This window comes from Salmo trutta, chromosome 35 (genome assembly GCF_901001165.1).
Source record: "Salmo trutta chromosome 35, fSalTru1.1, whole genome shotgun sequence".
In the NCBI taxonomy this organism is placed as follows: domain Eukaryota; kingdom Metazoa; phylum Chordata; class Actinopteri; order Salmoniformes; family Salmonidae; genus Salmo; species Salmo trutta.
The window spans coordinates 4,038,359-4,063,653 of record NC_042991.1 but is presented as its reverse complement, the minus strand read 5'-3'; the positions used below and the strand labels follow the sequence as shown (position 1 = coordinate 4,063,653).

General features: G+C 41.4%; 1 protein-coding gene across 1 annotated transcript in view; it reads left to right on the top strand.

Moving 5' to 3' along the window:
- Positions 1-25,295, top strand: part of mmut (methylmalonyl CoA mutase) — a 41,528-nt gene that overhangs the window by 1,207 nt on the left and 15,026 nt on the right. The window contains exons 2-10 of the mRNA XM_029733011.1: positions 4,942-5,366; positions 5,660-6,027; positions 6,261-6,418; positions 8,005-8,176; positions 8,450-8,698; positions 8,856-8,967; positions 9,671-9,786; positions 17,549-17,664; positions 23,789-23,920. Of these exons, the coding sequence (XP_029588871.1) occupies positions 4,949-5,366; positions 5,660-6,027; positions 6,261-6,418; positions 8,005-8,176; positions 8,450-8,698; positions 8,856-8,967; positions 9,671-9,786; positions 17,549-17,664; positions 23,789-23,920 (1,841 nt within the window). The 5' untranslated portion in view covers positions 4,942-4,948. The remainder of the gene's footprint in view (positions 1-4,941; positions 5,367-5,659; positions 6,028-6,260; positions 6,419-8,004; positions 8,177-8,449; positions 8,699-8,855; positions 8,968-9,670; positions 9,787-17,548; positions 17,665-23,788; positions 23,921-25,295) is intronic.

Here is a 25,295-nt window from a genome sequence, read left to right as displayed (position 1 = left end):
CAATCAATCACTTTGAGCAGTAATGATTCTCGAAAGCAGTGACAGCCTCTGTTCCTTGTGTAAGGGGTTCTCTAACTTTTTGGGGCCGGGGACCCCTTTTGTGACAACAAGTTAATCCGGGACCCCCATAATCAGAACACAACTCGAGTGCGCTAAAAATGGCATACAAAGAGTTTTACTATGACTTCGGCAGTGCATGGCCGGGCGAACCAAGTCTCTGGTATAGGTCTTTCTGGTAAGGCACATTTTAAAGGCAAAGGAGAGAACCGTTTTTAAGTTAATTTCCTGTAGTGTTGTCACGATACCAGCTATAGCACATATTTGACATACAACAGTTTTTTTATAGGACATAAGAGTTTATTCTGCTTTGTGTTTTCCTTTTTGCCATGAAAATCAGGTATTGTTGTATCGCAATACTGGTGACAACCCTATTTTCCTGTAATTCTACATATTTTGTTATGTGGGCAGAGGGATTTTTTGTTGTTGCAGCTTTAAAGCTAATATCCTGCAATTCTAAACATTTTTCCATGAGGAGTTTTAAAGCTTAAAGGAAAATTCTCCAGCACCACCCCAACATCAACATATGTGTCACGTTTCTATGTTTTTGTAGTCAAAAATATGTTTCCAATGACATCACCAACCAATTAGTAGACAATATCTACTCACAAAATCCCACGATGCACACTGACGAAGTCAAAACATTTTGGGGGAATACAAGAAGTATTGAGTTGAAAAATGTATAATTGGTGGAGTATTGTGGATGCAAATATCCCTGTGAGCCTCCCAGGCCCAAATTGTAGATTAATAATATCAAATTGTATGGTATTAAACACAACTTATTCCACAGAGCCCTTGGCCAAAATGTGTTTAATCTGTTGTTGTTAGTAAAATAAATAATAATAATATTTTTTATTTTTGGATCTGGTTGCGGACCCCACTTTGAGAACCACTGAGTAGTAGTGAACTCTGGTGGCACCATTATATACAAACGTGGCACTGTTTGTTAATTTCAGACACTAAATCAAAAAAGGTCTGTTATGAAACATTATATAAACTCTATGGTGTTTTAATGTAATTGATAAATCGGGTAGAAAATGCAGTTTTGCCACTGGACAGTTCTCCCCACCTGCTCTAAGCCAAAGCCCCCCCCAAGCACTTTTTAGAATCAGCCCCATTACTCCTGCAGGTGGCAGAGATGGATTGTGTAATGTCTTTGGCTTGATTTTGTTAGAAAGGGAAGAAATTCATCTTTCTGTTGGGGTGTGTGTGTGTGTGACCTGGAAAGTATATTTTTGTTGGGCGTAGGCCAAATAAGGTCAAGTGTACAGAACACTGTGTGCGATACGCAGTGAGTTAATGTAGCAATGTGGTTTTTCACTTAAAATGTACACCAAACCAAAACCATTGATTTCAAAGTTTAACAAACCATACACAAGGACTACTTTAAAAAAATCTATTTACACTGACACTTTTATTTTTACAAAAACACATTTTCTGGAAGAACTGTGCAGATGCAGTGTTTGGTAACATCATTTCTGTATAATCTCCCTGTGTTTTTTATGTGACCACTTTTTCCAAAAACTCTTAAATATCTGCTCCGAATTAAGATTCAAAGATGTCTGCAGAAAGAATGGGTGTCAGCTATGATGTGACACTGAACTGTACGACACAGAAATGCATAATGGTTGATATGAATGTCACTCTTTTTATGATGATGTATCCTAAATAGGTACACAAAGGTAGAAATATGCAACGTTATTCTACACACTCGCTGTTATTGTAATGAGCTCCGCCACCAAATAAGACCAAAGTTTGTTGGTCTGGACTAAACCAAATTCTACTGTAATGTACTGAACTGTACTCTACTTTTCTTTACTGTACTGTACTGTGCTATACAAACTTTTGAAACAAACATTTAGGATTGGTTGAGATTTGGAGGGAGAGGGAGAACAGTAGCAGGTGAGAGAACACTAGCAGGTGACCCAACTATGATTTCCTTTGTAGCCAATTCAATTGCAGTAATTCTGTTATACATTTTTTGGTTATTCTGTTATCAATTTGGTAACTCATAAACCAACATTTATATCGGTAAAAACACAAACTAATTGGTAGGTCTACGTTTACTTGTTACTTGTGTGAACTTTCATTATCTTTATATTAGTATTAGTATTATTATATTGTTATTATATTATATTATATCTTTATAATATCTTTATATTATCTTTATATTAGAAATATTATATTATTTCTACTTTATATTAGAAAGTAGAAAATATCTTGGATATGTGGGTTTTTGGTAATGGAATGATTCTTAAATTTACAGAAGGCAAACCATTTCTCCAAAATGAAATATGTGTTGATATTAGTTGGCAGGGGTCTTTACTTAAACATTATTTTGATGTATTTCTAATACCTTTTAAGACTTTTTCTGGTAGATGTTTTGTAAGACCCCTTTTACATCTGTTATTTATGCCTAATTCTTAAGATGGAAAATTATTGAAAATGTATCTATTCCTTCATTTCTCAAAAATATAAACTCCTATGAACTTCACTGTTACTCTGCAATTACCATTATCATAGTCCAATGGTCATGTAATGTTGGCTCACACCAGAGTATAGTAGCAGAGCGTGCCAGACTGGGCAGGGATGCGTTGTTTTTTTATTTTCTTTCTGTAGGTAGGCCTAAAATATTTTAGGTAAAATAACCCTATCAAAGCAGAAAGCTCATTGAAAGAGGTCATATTCCAAGCCTATTGGGCCAAAATCAATTATGGCCTATTGTATAGAGATAATAGAACGAAAATGATCGAACTAGAGATCAATTCTTTGGGGTTATAAATACTTTGCTACAATGACACACTTAGCTAGATACCCACCTCCTTCCTTTCTGTTAGCATGTGCGCGTAGTAAGTAGGCCTACAGCGTCATGCTTTCGGATACCTGTCTTTTCAGATTCCACAATGATTCTTTAGTTGTGGACACTGCAGTACATCACCACACTCCATCTCTTGCTCTTAGTCCTCATCTTTGTATGTTACCTTGACTTTTTACCTGTGTGTTTTATCAGTTTCTTTAATATTTAGCATACTAGATGACAGTAGCTAAAGCAAGGGGCTATAGAGCGCACAAGTAGACTACAAATGCATGCTGGGCCAGAAAAATTCACATACATATTCAGACCCTTTGCTATGAGACTCGAAATTAAACTCAGGTGCATCCTGTTTCCATTGATCATCCTTGAGATGTTTCTACAACTCGATTGGAGTCCACCTGTGGTAAATTCAATTGATTGGACATGATTTGGAAAGGCACACACCTGTCTATATAAGGTCCCACCGTTGACACTGTATGTCAGAGCAAAAATCAAGCCATGAGGTCCAAGGAATTATTTGTAGATCTCTGAGACAGGATGTGTCGAGGCACAGATCTGTGGAAGGGTACCAAAATATTTCTGCAGCTTTGAAGGTCCCCAAGAACACAATGGCCTCCATAATTCTTAAATGGAAGAAGTTTTGAACCACCAAGACTCTTTTTAGAGTTGGCCACCTGGCCAAACTGAGCAATCGGGGGAGAAGGGCCTTGGTCAGGGAGATGACCAAGAACCCGAACGAACATCTCTGGAGTGACTTGAAAATAGCTGTGCAGCGATGCTACCCATCCAACCTGACAGAGCTTGAGAGGATCTGCAGAGAAGAATGGGAGAAACTCCCCAAATGTAAGTGTGCCAAGCTTGTAGCATCATACCCAAGAAGACTTGATGCTGTAATCGCTGTCGAAGATGCTTCAACAAAGTACTGAGTAAAGGGTCTGAATACTTATGTAAATGAGATTTCAGTTTTTTATTTGTAATAAATTAGCAAAAAAAAAACTTTTTTGCTTTGTAATTATTGAGTATTGTGTGTAGATTGTTTTTCCTCATCAATCTATTTAATCAATTTTAGATTAAGGCTGTAACGCAACAAAATGTCGAAAAGTCAAGGGGTCTGAATACTTTCCGAATGCACTGTAGATGCCCCAGTCTACATTAGGGCCCATTACTGGCCAGCCAGTCTGGCTCCATAGTTACTCATCCAAGAACCCTCACTATGACTACACTATCTTCTTAGGACTGTTCACATACAACGCATCACAAGCCACTGTGTGTGTGTGTGTGTGTGTGTGTGTGTGTGTGTGTGTCAGGCTCTGTAATCTCCCTCATGTACTTGTCCACAGGGGACTCAGTCATACATCATTGTCACTATGCAGAATCATATTATATTCATTCTGCATGTCTTCAATATCTATTTTCTCTCATCTCATTCCCTCTATAAATAACACACACACACCACCCTCCATCCATCCTCTCTCTATTGGGGCATATGCTGAAATTTTTCTGAAATAATTTTACAGATTTGGTAACAGAATTTCACATATTAATCACTTAATAATTAATAAACAAATGTATATCATTAAAAACGTACCATAACTAGTTGATAGGCCTACCTTTACTTGTTACTTATGTGAACTCATGAGGGAGAGAAATTAGAAAACATTTTAAAGATTTTTTTTTTTGGTAACAGAACTTACAGAAGGCAGCAAAAATGATCCTAAACTAAATATTTCTACATTATTGTGTTTTGATGTATTTCTAATACCTTTTTAAGACTTTTTCTGGTAGATGTTTTTTATGATCCATTTTCTATCTGTTTGACAAGAAATCAAAGCCTTCGCTTATTGGTCATTTTGTTAATGGAAAATGATTGAAAAATGTACATTTGACTTACTTTCAGAAAAATATAGAGTTAGCTTTCATTTGACACCCAATGTTGGTGCTCATGGGTCCTTTTTACATGGAAATTACCAATACTCAACAAATGAAACCAGAGTGATTTCCTGATGTCTCATTCTTGTCCCTCTGTTTTTCATTCCTCTCCTCCTGTGTCTCATGTGATACTGATCCAGGCCCATCATGCTGACCGCACAGAGGACATGTGCAGCTCTAGCTGCACGCCAACTTCTAGGAGCTCCCTGCTCCACACACGGATTCATTAACACACGCTCACAGACACACTCCCGACAGTTTCGTACCGCAACGTCCTGTCAGGATGAAGTGGATCTGCACCCGGAGTGGGCCAGCCTGGCCAAAAAACAACTGAAAGGGAAGAACCCAGAAGACCTGATCTGGCGCACGCCGGAGGGCCTCAACATCAAACCCGTCTACACTAAAGCAGACTCTGCAACGAAGCCAGACGAACTGCCGGGGGTCTTCCCTTACACTAGGGGGCCCTACCCCACCATGTACACGTTCAGGCCCTGGACCATCAGGCAGTATGCTGGCTTCAGCACCGTGGAGGAGAGCAACAAGTTCTACCGGGACAACATTAAAGGTACTGCACAATACTCACTGCTGGTGTGACCAACTGGGGTTTTATGATAGAATATTGAAGTGAACCCAGGTTGTTGGAGGCTGAGTGGCACTTGTAAATCTTGTGATTGTGGTCTGTCTGGAAATGGACTCTGTCAGGTTTAATCAGGCAAGGGTTCTTTCTCTACTTTATAGGTTAATAAAACAACATTTAAGTACATGTTTTTACGTGCTTATTTTTGGTTACCTCTCCCATTGTAATAAGTGTAACTTCTCTCTCTCTCTCACTTCCCCTCTCGCTAACTCTTTCTACAGCGGGTCAACAGGGTCTCTCGGTGGCCTTCGACCTCCCGACTCACCGCGGGTATGACTCCGACAACCCCCGTGTCCATGGTGATGTCGGAATGGCTGGGGTCGCCATAGATACCGTGGAGGACACCAAGATGCTGTTCGACGGCATCCCGCTGGAGAAGATGTCGGTTTCTATGACGATGAATGGAGCGGTGATCCCGGTGCTGGCCATGTTCATCGTGACGGGGGAGGAGCAGGGGGTACCCAAGGAGAAGCTGACAGGAACTATCCAGAATGACATCCTGAAGGAGTTCATGGTGCGCAACACCTATATCTTCCCCCCGGAACCTTCCATGCACGCCATCGCTGATATCTTCGCCTACACGTCCAAGGTAAGGACCTTAAAGCTACAACAGGGTAAAGCGTCCTCTGTACCTCGCTGCCTTGCAAATAAAGTAAAAGTCCTCTTTTTATTTCCATGGAAGTAACATCTAACTTAAGATACAGGCACGTACCTCAAACACAGGAGGTCCGTGACTGAACTCACACTGTTTCCCCATCATGATTGATTGATTATTGTTATGATTGATTGATTGGTTGAATGACTGGTTGTTTCCTCCGGTAGCACATGCCCAAGTTCAACTCCATCTCCATCAGTGGTTACCATCTCCAGGAGGCCGGGGCGGACGCCATCTTGGAGGTGGCCTACACCATCGCCAACGGCCTGGAGTACTGCCGCACTGGGCTGAAAGCTGGCCTCACTATAGATGAGTTCGCCCCCAGGTGTGCGCACACACAGAGTGAGATCATACCATGTGTGTTGTCCCAGGGACCTCATTCCTGTGTGATGCAGTGCCTCAGAGTTAGTGGCCATGGGTTGTTTCTGGAGAGGTTCTCTTTGTGACTTCCCTGTGTCGTTCCCAGTGTCTCAGAGCAGTGAAAGTCCTGTCAGACAGACAGAGGTCTCCTCTCCACTATTCAGTTATTCACAGACTGTCCTCTCTGGCTTACTGGTTCATGTCATGTTTTTGATGCAGAGCCATGTGATTTGCAGCGAGGTCAGAGGACACACACTCTAAATGACTCCCTAGGCCTAGGGTGAAGGACAGACTGCTGATTGATGTGCGGTTGTTCAAAGGAAGTATTTTAAAGTTGCTGTGAATTGACTGTCCTTTCATTTAGCCACGAGTTTTAGCCAGCCAGCGTTTAGTCCATTGTTCATTTAGTCGCTCGTTTTGACATCTACAATAATGCAGATCCTTTTTGTCAAAATTTCTCAAGTCACCTTACTGTCAGTCACGTAGATAATCACAGAGGTAGGTGACTGTAGTTAATCCATGCATGTACACACAGACACACCCTGCAGTGTTATTGATTGACGGGTTCCACCTGAGCGGTAATGATGTATGGCATGTGCATAGCATTAGGGTCTTGTTAGGACTGTCAAAATCGATAGACCGATATTGCTTGCGTTCAATGAATTACTGTAAGCTATAATTGTCCTCAGCGGAGATCTCTGCCGTTACAACACTCTGCTCTACACTTTAACTGTCTATTCATTCCTTTTGGGAGTTTTAACCGTAGTTATTGATTTATTACATCTTTGTGTTTTGTCTGTAAACACCCTATGTGGGCAACTTGTCCTCCTAGTAATTTCTCTGGAGCATCAATATGAACATGTGGATAATAACAGACAGGTAACTGACAAAATAAAGGAAACACTTGAGTACATTAGGGATACAAAGTATATTGGAAGCAGGTGCTTCCACACAGGTGTGGTTCCTGTATTAGTTAAGAAATTAACATCCCATCATGCTTAGGGTCATGTATAAAAATGCTCAGTTGCCCATTATTTTGGCTACCATGACTAGAAGAAATCTCAATGACTTTGAAAGAGGGGTCTCAAAGGAGCATATGGTTTAAAGGGTGTGTGTGTGTGTGTGTGTGTGTGTGTGTGTGCGCGTCTCAGTAGCCAGATCTCAACCCAAGTGAACCCTTGTGGGAGATTCTGAAGCCGTGCCTGAGACAGTGTTTTCCATCAACAAAACACCAAATGATGGAATTTCTCATGGAAGAATGGTGTCGCATCCCTCCAATAGAGTTCCAGACACTTGTAGAATCTATGCCAAGGCGCATTGAAGCTGTTCTGATGACCCAATGTCCTAATAGGAGACGATGTTGGTGTTTCCTATATTTTGCTAGTTACCTGTATCTCATGTCTATGGAAAAGTATACTTTGAAATCTCATAGGGAATGAGCTTTCCAACAAAGGACATGCATACTTGAATACATAGTGTTAAGTAAAACCAAATAAAATGTTCATCAAACGTTTGATACTCGGGTGCTATACCCCTCCCTCTCTCCTCTAGGTTGTCATTCTTCTGGGGTATCGGTATGAACTTCTACATGGAGATTGCCAAGCTGAGGGCAGGCAGGAGGCTGTGGGCCACGCTCATTAAGGAGAAGTTCCAACCCAAGCTGGCCAAGTCTCTGCTCCTCAGGACCCACTGTCAGACCTCAGGCTGGTCCCTCACTGAACAGGTGGGCGGACAAAACGCATAATAACTTTATTTGATCGAGGCCAAATCATGTAAATGGGGTGAACCTAGTCTCTTTACACCTGATCTAGTCTTATCTCCCTAGTCTTATCTCCTCTAATAAGCGCTGAACTCAGCTGTTATCTGATACTTGCATCATCTGTCCTAAAAGAGGTCACTTCCTGTCCTACACAGTCACTTTACACCAACTGGTCTAGTCTAATTCAATCTATTATGACCTTCATATGTTCTGTATTGTGTATTCTGTTTTCTCCAGGACCCGTATAACAACGTGGTGCGTACTGTGATCGAGGCGATGGCTGCGGTGTTCGGGGGGACCCAGTCTCTACACACCAACTCTTTTGACGAGGCTTTGGGTCTACCAACGGTGAAGAGCGCCCGCATCGCACGCAACACACAGATAATCATCCAAGAGGAGTCTGGGATACCCAAGGTTGCCGACCCCTGGGGCGGGTCACACATGATGGAGGCACTGACCGACGATGTCTACAACACTGCCCTAAAGGTGAGAGGTTAGAGGTCAGGGGTTAGAGGTCAGGGACAGGTTATGGGTCAGGGGGTCACACACACTTTACAGTATATTTAATGCTTGTTTGTATTGATTGTGTTCATGTTTAAATGCATTAGATGTTTATCAATTTATTTTATCCCCTCTCCTGTAGTTTATCAATGAGATCGAAGAGATGGGAGGCATGGCCAGAGCTGTGGCTGAAGGCATTCCTAAACTACGCATCGAGGAGTGTGCTGCTCGCAGACAGGCTCGCATAGACTCAGGTTCTGCAGCAGAACACACACGTGCAGTGCAGGCACACATGCACCCCTGTCCTTCTGCCATCTTCCCAACTCCCTGTCCCCCCTTCTGTTCTCTTTTCCCTCCCTCCCACCCACCCTCCTCTTTTTATTCCCTCTTCTTTCTTACATCCTTCTCCCCTCCATCATCTCACCTCCCCTCCTAAAATGCCTCATATGTAATTCAGTGGGTATGCTGGAAGCATCAGTCCTCCACTCAGGCAGAACAGTCACACTCCATATTTCATAGCTGCTCTTTAAAAGAGACATGTCCTGGAAGTCTGCCGAAATATAAGTAACATTTACCATCTCAGCGGTCTATTTCCACAGCTCTAGTCAGGATCATACATTCATCATTGGCCTAGCGAACACTGGCGAGGGGAAAATAACAGACAGGCTGTGTGTGTGTGTGTGTGTGTGTGTCTGAGCTCCGACCTCTCCATCTAAGCCTTTGATCTGATTGCGGACCCAAGGCTGTCCTTATCAGATGCCTGCACAGGGGTCGGGTCCTGTGAACATAGTGGGGGCTCGCAGGGCCACTGGGGTGTGTCTTGTGAACATGGCAGGGGTCGGCCTGGTTAGCACGCAAGGAGACCCGGCCGGGTGTTGTGTGTGCATGCGTATGAGCGAGTATGTGTTTGCCTCTACCCCCTCTCTGACTGTGTGTCCCTCTGGTTGTGTCCCCCAGGTTCGGAGGTGATTGTTGGGGTGAATAAGTACCGTCTAGAGAAAGAGGAGTCAGTTGATGTGCTGGCTATCGACAACACCAACGTACGCAACAAGCAGATCGACAAACTCAAGAAGGTCAGTGTCACACTCACCCCAAGACTCAACGCGCAATTCAAAAAACGACCCAACCAATCCTCCAGCCCTCTTACGTTCATTTCTCCAGAGGGTCGGTTAGTAACACGTCTCCAAATATTGACCTTTAGTTAGTACTCCACCATCTTTGCCTGCTTCTTGGGCCTGGGAGGCAAAACACACACACACACACGGGACCTGGCTGCACAAGTTAGGCCCTTGGGTGGATCAGTCGGTGAGCATTGATAGAGTTATGGCTCCACAGTAGTAGTATGATATTCTACATAGTCCAGACTTGAGGAAACGTCTCATATGACAAAAGCCTGGTATTGTTGGCCTACAATGCCTCACTGCATTACAACTAAGGCCATTTTGTTTTTCTTGACCTCGCTATTTGACACTAATCACAGTCAAAAGGTTCACAACCTCTTGGAAATTAAGGAAAAAGTTATCTTTTTAAACTGACTCTAGATATCGCATCCGTCTGACAACCTCTGACCTATAATACTACAAATAGATTTTGCTCAAACCATATTTTGTCCCATGCGAGATGTATAGATTAGAAGTTCGATTAAAAGGATAGACTTTGGATTGGTTAAGTTAAAGTTCAACTGAAAGGTTATAAACTTTCAGTTGAACACTAACAAGATTGAACAGATCTTCCTCGAATCATCTGTAGAGAGATGAGGAAAAAGTTAGATGAAGGTTTACATTTAAAAATGAAATAGAGGAAAGCCTCTTTCCCCTCACGTTGCTCTCAGTCATCATCCTTACTAGCACTTTCACCACACCTAATTATTTTATTGTGAATAGAATACATTTTCTCTGTTTCTGGAATTTTTTTTTGTCTATAATATATAACATTATCATGAGACTTGAGGTCGGAAGAAAATTAAGAGTATTGGATTTCAGAAAGATGGTGTGCAACATTAACCTTACCCAACAACAAGACTAATTGTCCAACAGTACTCACAGTGCCCATGCCAATTATAGTAATAGCCTATTGACAGCCCTATGATCCAAGACAATTTAAAAACAGCCTGGACCAAGACCTAGATTTAATAGTAGACTCTTATCTATCAGCTTCAGTATGAAAGTTGGAGTTCATGTTCAAAGCTTTATCGGCATTTTTAAGTTAAAATGGAAATGTGTCTTTTGCTTGTGCAAAATGTTTTGACTCAATAACCAGGTTTCCATTCAACCTTTTTAGGCGAGTAAAGTACATGTCTGATTAAAAATGTAATGACAGGCCTGATGGAAACAGAAAATTTGTCGGTAAACTTTCCAAATGTCGACAAAACAAAATACGCTACACAAGGTAGGATCTTTTTGTGTCGGTAAAATTAATGATATGTAAATGTAATTTTTTAAATTTAAATGTAACCTTTATTTAACTAGGCAAGTCAGTTAAGAACAAATTCTTATTTACAATTGTCAGCTCGGGGATTCGATCCAGCAACCTTTCGGTTACTGGCCCAAAGCTCTAACCACTAGGCTACCTGCTGCCTCAAATGTTGGAAATGTCGGTGGAAACACTTTTATGCGTAAATATTGATATAATAACCATCATATGGAAGTAAACTTGGGAGTCACGTCGATAACATGTTGTGTGGTCCTCCCACTACAACTCGTCGGGAAAGCATGTCGTTTATTAGGCTACAGATCAAATAAGAGATGATGAACTTCACAGGGTGATGAAAGCGCAAGGTGATGAGCTCAATTGATGCACCTTTCCAATAAATATCGAGGGTTTTATTCTTGTGACGTGATCATCGATGCTTGGCTGCCATTTTGACAAATAAAAATAATCTTGTTTATTTGTCCGTAATAATCTCATTGGTCTTCCCTGTGGCTCAGTTGGTAGAGCATGGTGTTTGCAACGCCAGCATGGTGTGTGCAATGCCAGGGTTGTGGGTTCGATTCCCACGGGGGGCCAGTACAAACAAAAAAAAAATAATGAAATATATGCATTCACTACTGTAAGTCGCTCTGGATAAGAGCGTCTGCTAAATGACAAAAATGTAAATGTAATTGTACATAAGAGTTTGTTCTTAACTGACTTGCCTAGTTAAATAAAGACTAACTAAAATAAATAAATAAATGTAGGCTATACCCACTCTATCTGCGAGCTGTTGGCTAGGACATACGTGCCAATACCAGAGTGGGCACTTTTGGTATAAAACGCAACATAAATGTTTTTTCGTGAGAGTTGAAAATGAGATGGAAACCCATTTAACTTGTATTTAACTTGTATTTATCAGAAAAAAATATTTTTATGTGCACTGTCATCGCGCACAGCTTTTTATCCAACTAGTCAATTTGATGGAAACACATCTTTGTTGGGAAAATGAGCATATTGTTTTTATGCGGATTTTAGAATGTTCACAGCATATTCACCTTCGCCTCCAACCCCTTTCGATGCGTGGAACGGATGTAGGTGGGGCTAGGTCTACATAAGGGTGCAATTTTTTTTTTTTAACTCACGAAAGCTCTGACGAAGGCCGTGAGGCCGATACGTAAAGCTTATTAAAGATCAGTGATACTATCAAGAGCAGTGTGCGGTTTCCTTTTTCCTTCATCTTGTTCAACTGTTACCATGCACCTGCAAAAAGATTGCTCAGATGTGCGAGTGCCTTTTGAATTTAGAATATTCACATGAAAATCTATTGCCAATTGGATGGAAATCTAGCTCATCACAGGAAAGACAAGTAGGAAAGGCAAAAATGGAGACCAAATACCACAATACATACTTTACATACAGATAGCTAGGTCATCTTCGCTTTGCTTACAGATTTGAACAGGAAGCGGGTTTACCTCATTTTGTAGTCATCGATATCAGATATAAGAGAGAAAAGAGATTTTTACTTATGTCCCATAGGTTGTTTCACATCATAGATCAGTAGATACTTCTATTACAATGAGACAGTAATGCCTTGAACAGTAGAACATGGCAGCAAACCAATCATGTCAGATTTGAATTTAAGATTCAGTTACTGTGAAGATTTACCTCAATAATCAAGTCAGAGTAGTTCAGTGGAAAAAATATATGAAAGTCAACATTGTCTTTAAGGAAAATAAAAATATTTGAAATATTTTCATCTCTCTGTTGGATTCAGTTCAGGGATCATTTGGGCATATTTCAATAGAATTTGACATTCACATCTTATAGTGTTTATCATTTATCAAGTTTTATCATTCTGTTCAATGTTTTTCCAACCGCGTCACCTCGTGCACATGTCAGCAATGATGATAGTTAATGTGTGTAATAATGTGAGTAGCAATCATGTGTAGATGCTTACTGACAAGAAGACATTTGTTTACCTAGTGCTGTGGGCCACAGTATAATTAGTGCCACTCTCGGCCTCTCCTGGAAGGTCACTTAACATTGGAATAGAGCTACAGTCAGGTTGATAATTATTGTCAACTTTGATAAAGATGAACAAAAACACTGTGTAAAAGAAATAATACAAATACTGAGCTATATTGTATGCTCCCCCCAAAAATGAAATTATATTATTTTATACTAATACAATTGCGCAGAGAAATACATTTTGTTCAACAAGTAAAGATTGACACCCCTGTTTTCAATACTCCCCTTGGGAGGATAACGTCACTGAGCCTTTTTTCTGAAATGTTTTATGAGACTGGAGAAAAATTGGGAGGGATTTAGATTTTATTGGGATCCTCATTGGTCGATGTCAGTGGTGACAGCTAGTCTTCCTGGAGTCCGACACAATGAAAAAGACATTACAGACAAAAATACTTTAGAATTGACATATATTTAAAAACATTAATACAGACGTTACAGACTTACACGCACACATACAGTGCCTTCGGAAAGTATTCAGACCCCTTTTCAGACTTTCCAAATGTTGTTACTTTACAGCCTTATTCTAAAATGGATTAAATTAAAACAAATCCTCATCAATCTACACGCAATACCCCCATAATGACAAAGCACAAACAGGTTTTTTGACATTTTTGCAAATGTGTTACAAATAAAAAAACTGAAATACCCTATTTACATAAGTATTCAGAACCTTTGCTATGAGACTTGAAATTGAGCTCCGGTGCATCCTGTTTCCATTGATTATCCTTGATGTTTCTACATCTTGATTGGAGTCCACCTGTGGTAATTTCAATTGATTGGACATGATTTGGAAAGGCACACCCAATTTACAATTTAGTAATTCACAATTTAGTCTGTATAAGGTCCCACAGTTGACAGTAAATGTCAAAACAAAAACCAAGCCATGCGGTCAAAGGAATAGAGCTCCGAGACAGGATTGTGTCGAGGCACAGATCTGGGAAAGGGTACCAAAAAATGTCTGCAGCTTTAAAGGTCCCCAAGAACAGTGGCCTCCATCGTTCTTAAGTGGAAGAAGTTTGGAACCACCAAGACTCTTCCTAGAGCTGTCCACCCGTCCAAACTGAGCAATCGGGGGAGGAGGGCCTTGGTCAGGAGGGTGACCAAGAACCTGATGGTCGTCTCTGACAGAGCTCCAGATTTCCTCTGTGGAGATAGGAGAACCTTCCAGAAGGACAACCACTTCTGCAGCACTCCACCAATCAGGCCTTTATGATGGTGTGCCCAGATGGAAGCCACTCCTCAGTAAAAGGCACATGACAGGCTGCTTGGAGATTGCCAAAAGGCACCTAAAGGACTCGCAAACCATAAGAAACAGGATTCTCTGGTCTAATGAAACCAAGATTGAACTCTTTTGGCCTGAATGCTAAAAGTCATGTCTGGAGGAAACCTGGCACCATCCCTACGGTGAAGCATGGTGGTGGCAGCATCATGCTGTGGGGATGTTTTTCAGCGGCAGGGACCGGGAGACTAGTCAGGAAAGATGACTGGAGAAAAGTAAAGAGATCCTTGATGAAAACCTGCTCCAGAGTGCTTAGGACCTCAGACGGGGCAATGGTTAACCTTCCAACAGGATAACGACCCTAAGCACACACCCAAGACAACTCAGGAGTGGCTTAGGGACAAGTCTCTGAATGTCCTTTAGTGGCCCAACCAGAGTCTGGACTTGAACCTGATCGAACATCTCTGGAGAGACCTGAAAATAGCTGTGCAGCGACACTTCCCATCCAACCTGACAGAGCTTGAGAGGATTCGAGAAACTCCCCAAATACAGGTGTGCCAAGACTCTAGGCTGTAATCGCTGCCAAAGGTGCTTCAACAAAGTAGCATTAAGGGGCTGAAAACGTATTTAAATGTCATATTTCAATTAGCAACATTTTAATTTTTTTTGCTTTGTCATTATGTGCTATTGTGTGTAAATTGATGAGAAGAAAAAAATGTTTTAATCAATTTTTTAATAAGGCTGTAACGTAACAAAATGTGGAAAAAGTCAAGGGGTCTGAATACTTTCCGAATGCACTATACATTATTACATATACATATGCCAATAAAGATCTTAGACCATTGCTACATACAGAATCTTTCCAGATCCTTGATATCCTTTGTCTGCTCTTCTGGACTGCCCTCTTCAATTCAAACCACAGGTTTTCAATGGGGTTCATGTCTGGAGACTGAGATGGCCATTACAAAATTTAGGTTTTATGATCAATTAACCATTTCTTTGTGGATTTTGATTAGTGCTTGTGGTTATTGTCTTGCTGGAAGATCCACTTGCGGTCAAGTGTCAGCCTCCTGGCAGAAGCAACCAGGTTTTTGGCTAAAATGTCCTGGTATTTGGTAAAGTTCATGATGCCGTTGACCTTAACAAGGGCCCCAGACCAGTGGAAATAAAATAGGCCCATAGCATCAAAGATCCACCACCATATTTTACCATACGTATGAAGGACTTTTCTGCAAATGCTTCAGTTGTTCAACGCCAAACCCACCACTGCAGTTCGTAGGCCAAAGAGCTCTATTTTAATTTCATTTGACCATAGCACTGGTTCCAATCCAAGTGCCAATGCTGTTTATCAAACTCCAGGCAGTGTGTCACAGATATTTAATATGAAGCATAGTTAAGTGTTTCCTGTGTGATCAAATGTCTTAATTAGTGTGTGTGCTACTCCGTTCTCGAGACTCCGTATAAGTGAATCCTTTGTGTGACTGGGTTTAGGATCCAATTAATTTCTACGAAGGTTATTAGCTTGGCAAATGCAGTCTGAGTGGAAACCCATCCCTGTCAAGGTTGAGTTACCGGTAGTGATTTTCACTTATTAATCAGGAATTCCTGCCTTTCTGACATCACCCCCCCCCCCCCCCCCCCCCCCCCCGATTCTCTGTTGTCCTAACCACACTCATAATCACTGCTACTGGAAAAGACTTCCGGTCAGTCAGGACAGGTCAATTAAGACAAAGACAAACTCATTACCAAGTGACAAGCTGGGCTCAAACCCAGTCTGTCCTCAGCTGAACCTGAAACAAGCCTGCAAATGGAGAGAAGAGTTTATGAAATTACTTTTATTTAAAATCTTACCAATATCACTCTGGATGGAAACATTAGTGAAATGGCCCAATTCACCTACCCCCAAAAATTTGCCATTTTGTCACCACATCAACTCCCCATTAATGTAATTGAATGTCCAATGGCTTGGTTGGCTGATGTTCAGTTTGAGGAGTTGAAGCCAACTTCTGTAATTATTCAAACCCTAATGACATTTCTGGCTCTTCATTGTGCTACCAGGTAGTGAGTCACTGTCAAAGTGATCCCTCTTGTGGGCTAGATAAGCAGTGGCATTGCCAGTTTGTAGTGACAATTAATCCCTGTATTTATCATGTAAATGGTGGTTTTTGTCATTTAAAATGCCATCGAACTAAGACCACACTCGGTCATAGTGTGTTGTACATTGTTGTCATTCTAATCATGTCAGGGCCACAACCCACAAGAGGTCTCTTCACAGTCCGCAAGTCCAGAACAGACTATCGGAGGCACACAGTACTACATAGAACCATGACTACATGGAACTCTATTCCACATCAAGTAACTGATGCAAGCAGTAAAATTAGACTTAAAAAAACAGATCAAAAAAGCACCTTATGAAACAGCGGGGACAGTGAAGCAACACAAACGTAGGCACAGACACATGCATACACACACGATAACATACGCACTATACACACACGTACACATGGATTTTGTACTGTAGATATTTTGTACTGCCTTGGCAAGCAGCCTGTCAATTTAGTTTGACTTTGGTTTGGCTTCTCATTCTTAAGCCCGGGTCTGGTCTGTATTCGAGTTGTCCAACTCCTCTGACTATTGTTGTCATGGCAATGCATGACAGTGGACAAACACAGCAGAGAACTAGGCTAAAGCACTTAATAGATATGGACCACCAGGCTGTGAGTAAGTGGCCATTTTCCTGTCCAGAACATGAGGTGCCAAACATTGTGCTCAAAATAATGTCTCGTTTGATGTAACGTCCCTCGTTCTGACACATGGTTTCTATGAAAGCAAGGGTTCAAGACTGAGAGGTGGAGAAGCAAAGCAAAGGGATATCCTTGGACTGGGAACCAGGCCAACATTGGGTTGTGTTATGGATTATTATACATCATTGTCAATATTAAGCAAAGCAAAACAAAATTCTGACCCCATTAAGGCACAACAGTCTATGGTCTCACTAAACCACAATGTAGACAATGTCATTATATCAATACAATGAAAAGCCCATAGAAATATAATTAGAACATATTAGGGTTCGATGGAGATTCACTGTTGAGGCTATTTGCTTCACTAGGAGCTAAAAGGAATAAGTTAAGATATTGTTTTATATGTATATCAAGTCTGTGTGTCTCCTGCAGGTGAGGGCGAGTCGTGACGCTGAGGTGGCGAAGAGGTGTCTGTCGGCCATAGAGGAGTGTGCTCGTACCAGGGAGGGGAACCTGCTGGGGCTGTCTGTGGAGGCTGCTAGAGCCAGGTGAGAAACTATCCTCGCTAGTCCTATGGTCAGCAACCCTGGGCTCATTGTCACTTTTGAAGGAAACTTTACTTACTGTTGAATAGTAGAACACTCAAGGTGCAGTTTCGAAATTTGGTTGTGCATCAGCAGTTTTTCTCTTGATATGTCAGTCACTCCATTGTCACTCTAAATGTTTTTAGATTGGTAAATTAGTTGAGTCAGCTATTTAAACTTGTAGTAAACATGGCGGAATTGCCGACCGGGCATGAAGGGCACGTGCCCACGGGCCCTGACCTCCAAGGGGCCCCCATTGACTTTGTTAGCCACTCTCATTCAGATATCATTGCAAAATGTGTAGAATTTCACAAAATAAGCTTTAAAATATCTAAAATGCCTCTTCACCCCATGGCAAGATGAGTAGAATTGCATGAACCAAAAACCAACCAAATCTTGCTTAGGCCCCGTGACTGTGATACTGTATGTGGTTGTTTTTCCTCCTAAATTTAGTCTAGTTGAATGTAAGTCGCTCTGGTTAGGAGCGTCTGCTAAGTTGACTGAAATGTCAATATAAATAATGCCAAAATGTTATTACCCTTGAAGGAAATTTGTTTTGCACATACATGAAATACTATTGATTTGCTATTCATTATACACAAAATGGGAACATGTCATGCCCAACAATAATACAAGCAATTCATCCAACTAGCTGAGTAAAATTAAATGAATCTACACAAGTAACAAAGTTCTCGTGAATGACCACATATCCCTCCCTACAAATACACTCTGTTGCATAACATGTATTTATTTATTTATTTATAGGGGACAATACACATTAATCAACATCAATATTACAATAATGCAACATCCATGTAAATGCGCAGTGGTTAGCCAAAAGCTCATTTTCACCAGTAGTCCCTGGGCAGCCACTATACAAATACTCACTAAAACAATACAAAATACAAATACATTACATCCAATAATATATCATTCTAACAACAACAACACTATCATCAACTGTCGTCAACTCATATGTACAGCTTTGGATAGATTTGAGCTATGTTTTCAATAAAAATGTAAGAGTACAATAATCAGTGCAGTTTCTCTAGTCCATGGGCATTGAATTGCAGTATATTGTAGCTCTAACATAAAAGGCCGATTGACCAATTTTACTGTGTCGAAAAGGGACAATGCAATCCCCTCTAGTTACTGCCCTTGTTATCCTGGAGGTGCTTTCCTTGAGCATGATATGCTGGCATAGGGGTGGAGGGGCAAGACCATGCAGGACCTTAAAGGCAAGGCTTTCATCTACATACTGCTTAAAGCTATCCAGACCGAATAAATTGTTTGTGAATGATGTGACAATGGTGGTAACTGTTTGGTTTGTTATCAAAAATGTTAAGTGTTTGTTTGTAGAGTGATTCAATTGTTTTCAGAATAGTAGCTCCTGCTTGTTACCAGCATGTCAGACAATATCTCAGATGTGAGAAGATCATAACATGCATATATATAGTTTGGCGGCCTCCAGAGGAAGGTAAGGTCTTAGAAACCTAAAGTTGGATAATCCAAACTTGACCGTGTTAACCACCTTCTTCACATATTTCTTAAATGTCAAGTTGGGAGTCCAAAATGACACAGAGATACCTGAAGTTAGACACAACTTTCAGATTCTCTCCATTAACAAGAACAGCTCGTTGGGAAGAATCAATGGATTTCTTAGAGAAATACATACAAACAGTCTTGTCGATATTTAAATGCAGGCAAGAATTAGACATCCATTTAGAAACATGTACCATAGCTTCAGTTAACTTGTTAACAACTAGTTGTCTATTTTTGAGTGTACATACAGAACTGTATCATCTGCATACATCTGCATGTTAACTTGTGGGCTAGCCAGTGGGAGATCATTTATATAGATGGCAAACAGAAGGGGGCCTAATATTGACCCTTATGGGACCCCAATGTTATAGTAAAGAGAGTCCGACTGAGTGTCCCCCAAACAAACCCTTTGACTTCAGTGGACACATTAAGGGAGAATAGCTTGGATAGGAGGACCTCATGATTCACAGTATCAAAGGCCTTTTTAAGATCCAAAAAGACTGCAGCGACTCCACCACCTATGTCCAGTTTAGATTTAATGCACTCCAGAAAATAGCAATTGGCTGTTTCGGTTGAATGGTTAGTTGTGAATCCAAATTGCATTTGAGGTATGGAGTTGCCCTGAATGAGGTGATCAGTCAGATGATCAGCCACACATCTTTCAGCTACTTTTGATAGCACTGGAAGAATGCTTATAGGTTGGTAATTTTCCACCAGTGTTGGGTCACCAGATTTTAAAACGGGTATCACTGCAGCAGACTTCCAAGCATTGGGGAAGAACCCATATTTGATGGACAGATTAACTAGATGTACAATAGGGACAATCAGAGAATATTTTTGTCTCTTCAGGAATACAGTGTCTAGACCAAATACATATTTTGTTCTAGAGCTCCTGAAGAAGCTAATAATACTGTCCACTGCTGACGCTGAGATTTCAAGAATTCTGAATATTGGTTTATTATTATCTATGGGATTGAGAACTGTGGTCTTAGTTTTATCAGTTCTCTGCCCTTGTTAAAGGTGGTGGATATGAAATCGGAGTCTTGAATGAGAATCCCATTAACCTTTAATTCAGGGTGTTTTTTGGGACTTTTGGACTGTTAGTTTGTTGAGATTTTCCCAAATCACTTTGCATCACATGATTTAAAACACTTCTGTTTTTAAAGTTATGTATGTGGTAAAAGAATGGCTAGAACAGGGACAGATGCCATTTTAACAGACCATATGACCATTCTCTACAGCCAGACAGACAAAGATGCTCTGTAGTGTAAACAATGATAACGATGATGGCAACAGTAGTACATTTTCTTTATAACTGCCTTTTAAAACGCCCAAGGGCAGTGTACATAAAACCATCAGGAAGAAGAAACATACCAACAGAACACTGTAAGAACATTGTAACACCAGTTGGTTTTTAAGTATGTGGCTATGTCAAGTTGGGGCCTCTAAAATAATCTCGGAAATTCAGCCGGGCCGACAGCGCCCTGCCACTCCCACCCTTTTTGATCCAGAACCCCCCCCCCCCCCCCCCCCCCCCCCCCCACCCACACTGGGTAGTTATAAACACTGCACAACAAGGGTTCAGTGTAGTGTAGGCCTATGTGGCTATGTAAAGCAATGGCCACTGCACAATGTCTAGTTAAGTAGGCTACTATGTGACCACACTGAAGATGAACTCGGTTACACAACTATGGCGTCCTGCGAGTGTAGCCACTATAAAATCAAGCTGTAAAACAGATGGAAAAGTAAAGACATGACCGAAGGTGGTAAGACTCACTTGTAGTGCACTTTATAGGACTGGCAAACCATTTACATTTAAGTCATTTAGCAGACGCTCTTATCCAGAGCGACTTACAAAATAATTCAGCAGCAATTGCATACTCGATTATACACGCAATTAAAAACGATAATGACTGTACAGTATATGAAATCAAAGGAGACATGGGGTAAAGTTGAAGGAGAGATGGAGTAAATCTGAAATTGCAACATATTGCCTATGTAGTGCACGGCGATATTGTCATTTATCCCTCAGATGTTCAGCCAGCTCCACTTATTTGATCCATTCAGCACAAGCACACCTGGTTCCACTTGTCTTCTACTGGTAATCAATCACAGACCCTTTGGAAACTTAACTCCGGTGGGCTAGTTCTGGATTAGCTCAAATAAGATGAACTGACAGGAAGGTCTCTAGGAGAGGAAAGGTTTTTTTTGTTCGTTTTTTTTGTTGTTGTTTTTTTCACCTTTTATTTAACTAGGTAGGCCAGTTGAGAACAAGTTCTCATTTACAACTGCGACCTGGCCAAGATAAAGCAAAGCAGTGCGACACAAACAACAACACAGAGTTACACATGGAATAAACAAGTGTACAGTCAATAACACAATAGAAAAAAGAAAAGTCTATATACAGTGTGTGCAAATGGTGTGAAGAGGTAAGGCAATAAATAGGCCATAGTAGCAAGAAATAACAATTTAGCAAATTAACACTGGAGTGATAGATGTGCAGATGATGATGTTTAAGTAGAAATACTGGTGTGCAAAAGAGCAGAAAAATAAATAAAAACAATATGGGGATGAGGTAGGCAGATTGGATGGGCTATGTACAGCTGCAGCGATCGGTTAGCTGATGTTTAAAGTTAGTGAGCGAAATATAAGTCTCTAGCTTCAGCGATTTTTGCAATTCGTTCCAGTCATTGGCAGCAGAGAACTGGAAGGAAAGGCGGCCAAAGGAGGTGTTGGCTTTGGGGATGACCAGTGAGATATACCTGCTGGAGCGCGTGCTACGGGTGGGTGTTGTTATCGTGACCAGCGAGCTGAGATAAGGTGGAGCTTTTCCTAGCAAAGACTTATAGATGTCCTGGAGCCAGTGGGTCTGGCGACGAATATGTAGCGAGGGCAAGCCGACTAGAGCATACAGGTCGCAGTGGTGGGTGGTATATGGGGCTTTGGTGACAAAACGGATGGCACTGTGATAGACTGAATCCAGTTTGATGAGTAGAGTGTTGAAGGCTATTTTGTAAATGACATCGCCGAAGTCGGATCGGTAGGATAGTCCGTTTTACTAGGGTAAGTTTGGCAGCATGAGTGAAGGAGGCTTTGTTGCGAAGTAGAAAGCCGATTCTAGATTTAATTTTGGATTGGAGATGTTTAATATGAGTCTGGAAGGAGAGTTTACAGTCTAGCCAGACACCTAGGTATTTGTAGTTGTCCACATATTCTAAGTCAGAACCGTTCAGAGTAGTGATGCTAGTCGGGCGGGCAGGTGCGGGCAGCGAACGGTTGAAAAGCATGCATTTAGTTTTACTAGCGTTTAAGAGCAGTTGGACGCCATGGAAGGAGTGTTATATGGCATTGAAGCTCGTCTGGAGGTTTGTTAACACAGTGTCCAAAGAAGGGCCAGATGTATACAGAATGGTGTCGTCTGCGTAGAGGTGAATCAGAGAATCACCCGCAGCAAGAGCGACATCGTTGATATATACATAGAAAAGAGTCGGCCTGAGAATTGAACCCTGTGGTACCCCCATAGAGACTGCCAGAGGTCCGGACAACATGCCCTCCGATTTGACACACTGAACTCTGTCTGAGAAGTAGTTGGTGAACCAGGCGAGGCAGTCATTTGAGAGACCAAGGCTGTTGAGTCTGCCGATAAGAATGTGATGATTGACAGAGTCGAAAGCCTTGGCCAGGTCAATGTACTGTGTAGCCGTCTTCAATCTTTTTTCGATGGCGGTTATGATATTGTTTAGTACCTTGAGCGTGGCTGAGGTGCACCCGTGACCGGCTCGGAAACCGGATTGCACAGCGGAGAAGGTACGGTGGGATTCAAAATGGTCAGTGATCTGTTTATTAACTTGGCTTTCGAAGACTTTTGAAAGGCAGGGCAGGATGGATATAGGTCTATAACAGTTTGGGTCTAGAGTGTCACCCCCTTTGAAGAGGGGGATGACCGCGGCAGCTTTCCAATCTTTAGGGATCTCGGACGATACGAAAGAGAGGTTGAACAGGCTAGTAATATGGGTTGCAACAATGGCGGCGGATAATTTTAGAAGGAGAGGGTCCAGATTGTCTCTCCCAGCTGATTTGTATGGGTCCAGATTTTGCAGCTCTTTCAGAACATTTGCTATCTGGATTTGGGTGAAGGAGAAGCTGGGGAGGCTTGGGCAAGTAGCTGCGAGGGATGCTAAGCTGTTGGCCGTGGTTGGGGTAGCCAGGAGGAAAGCATGGCCAGCCGTAGAGAAATGCTTATTGAAATTCTCGATTATTGTGGATTTATCGGTGGTGACAGTGTTACCTAGCCTCAGTGCAGTGGTTTGGGAAACAATGACATAAACAACCACCTAAGAAATACATAACAGCATTTTTCTTTGAACCCAGGATTCCCTGGCGATCAGTGCAATGCAGTTGTTACGGAATAGACAATCCTGATTTAAAAAATAAATAAAGTAAGCTGAACTGGCAGGGAGTATTGAAGGAGAGCGTTGTGAAACCCTGCTGGTATATTTTATTGAAAGAGAAATGTTGTTGAGACATGTTGTTGTGCATTCCCCAGATGTTCTGTAGGGGAGATCACAGATGCCATGAAGGCTGTGTTTGGGGAACATAAAGCCAGCACCAGGATGGTGAGCGGAGCCTACCGCAGCGAGTTCGGAGAGCATGAGGAGATCTCCACAGCACACAACCGGTAAGAGCAGAAAGAAAATAGTACTTGATTCTCTGTTGTACTTAATCTGTTAGAATATAGAATATCTTCTCTGCTCTGTTTTCAACCCCCTGAGACAGCACACTAGGGTTTGTTGCAATATTGAATAACACAAAACATATTGAAACATGGTTGGGAGATATCAGCTTTTGTCCTATCATGATTCTGCACTTATAAAATGGCAGAAGATGTTTTCACCTCCTAGCAGCCAATAATGATTTAAAAAAAGGGAGAAAAGAAACACTGCTAGCGATCACTCGCATGTTACGGGAGAAATCGGATCATTGACAAAAGATAGTGGAGCCAAATATTTTCTAGTAGACTATTCTACTCTATTGGAGATGTGACATGAAAGAGATGTGTAGCCTAAGCCTATCTGTGTGTCTGTGCCGAAGTGCGAGTGACACAAAGTCAACATCGGGTGACGGTTTGTTAATCATCATGGGCTGCAGAGCAAGCAACTCTGCTGTCCTTAGAACTGGATAATTATATACTGATTTGCATTTTTGCCTCATCCTCCTCTTATTAGGCCAGGGCTTACTATGTGTTGTAGGTAGGTTGCACATTGTTAGAATAATATGGAAATGAGCCTATACGCCTATAGGCTATGCATCCTTTCTTTCATAAGCTTTGCTCAGCTGTAGCCTAGCCTAAGTTTTTTGACTTCTCATTTGATTTTTACATCTTGACATTGTTTGTTGAACTTCACTTTTTGTGGCCTGAAATATTTGACATTAAAAATAAAGCTGTGCCAAGTCATGTTCATATCAAATCGAGAGAAAATTGAAAATGTGGCTTTTAAAATAATAAATGTCCCCTATAACAATTTACTTCGACTTTTGGCCCTTACAAAACAAAAACATTTTCTGATCTAACATTTTGTGCTGCTTTGGTGAAACTCTTAGCTCTGTCTACATAGTTATCTTGCATTCTGTAAATACAACATATTAATTGAAATAACTATATTCATATTTGTTATAGCCTTACTCGGAATGTCATCCATGCACTGCCCTGCTTTGCGGCAGTCAAGTTGAAATGGGTTAGGTATCGTTTGTCCCATCATGAGGTCGTCAATGAGACTGTCAATCATCCTCGCTAGATGATACTATCGTAATATCGCCCAACCATACAACACACACACACACACACACACACACACACACACTGAAATAAGCACAGGGTCAACTGCAGTGCAGAACAATTTCCAGGTTAAATGCCTTGCTCAATGGCAGAATGGCTCTGACACCAGCAACCTTCCACTTGCTCATCCCACTGTGTGCCTGTCCTGGGATTTGAACCAGTAACTCTACTTGTCTGCATTTTCCTTCCCAGTAAGCTAACTGCCACCTCTTGACTC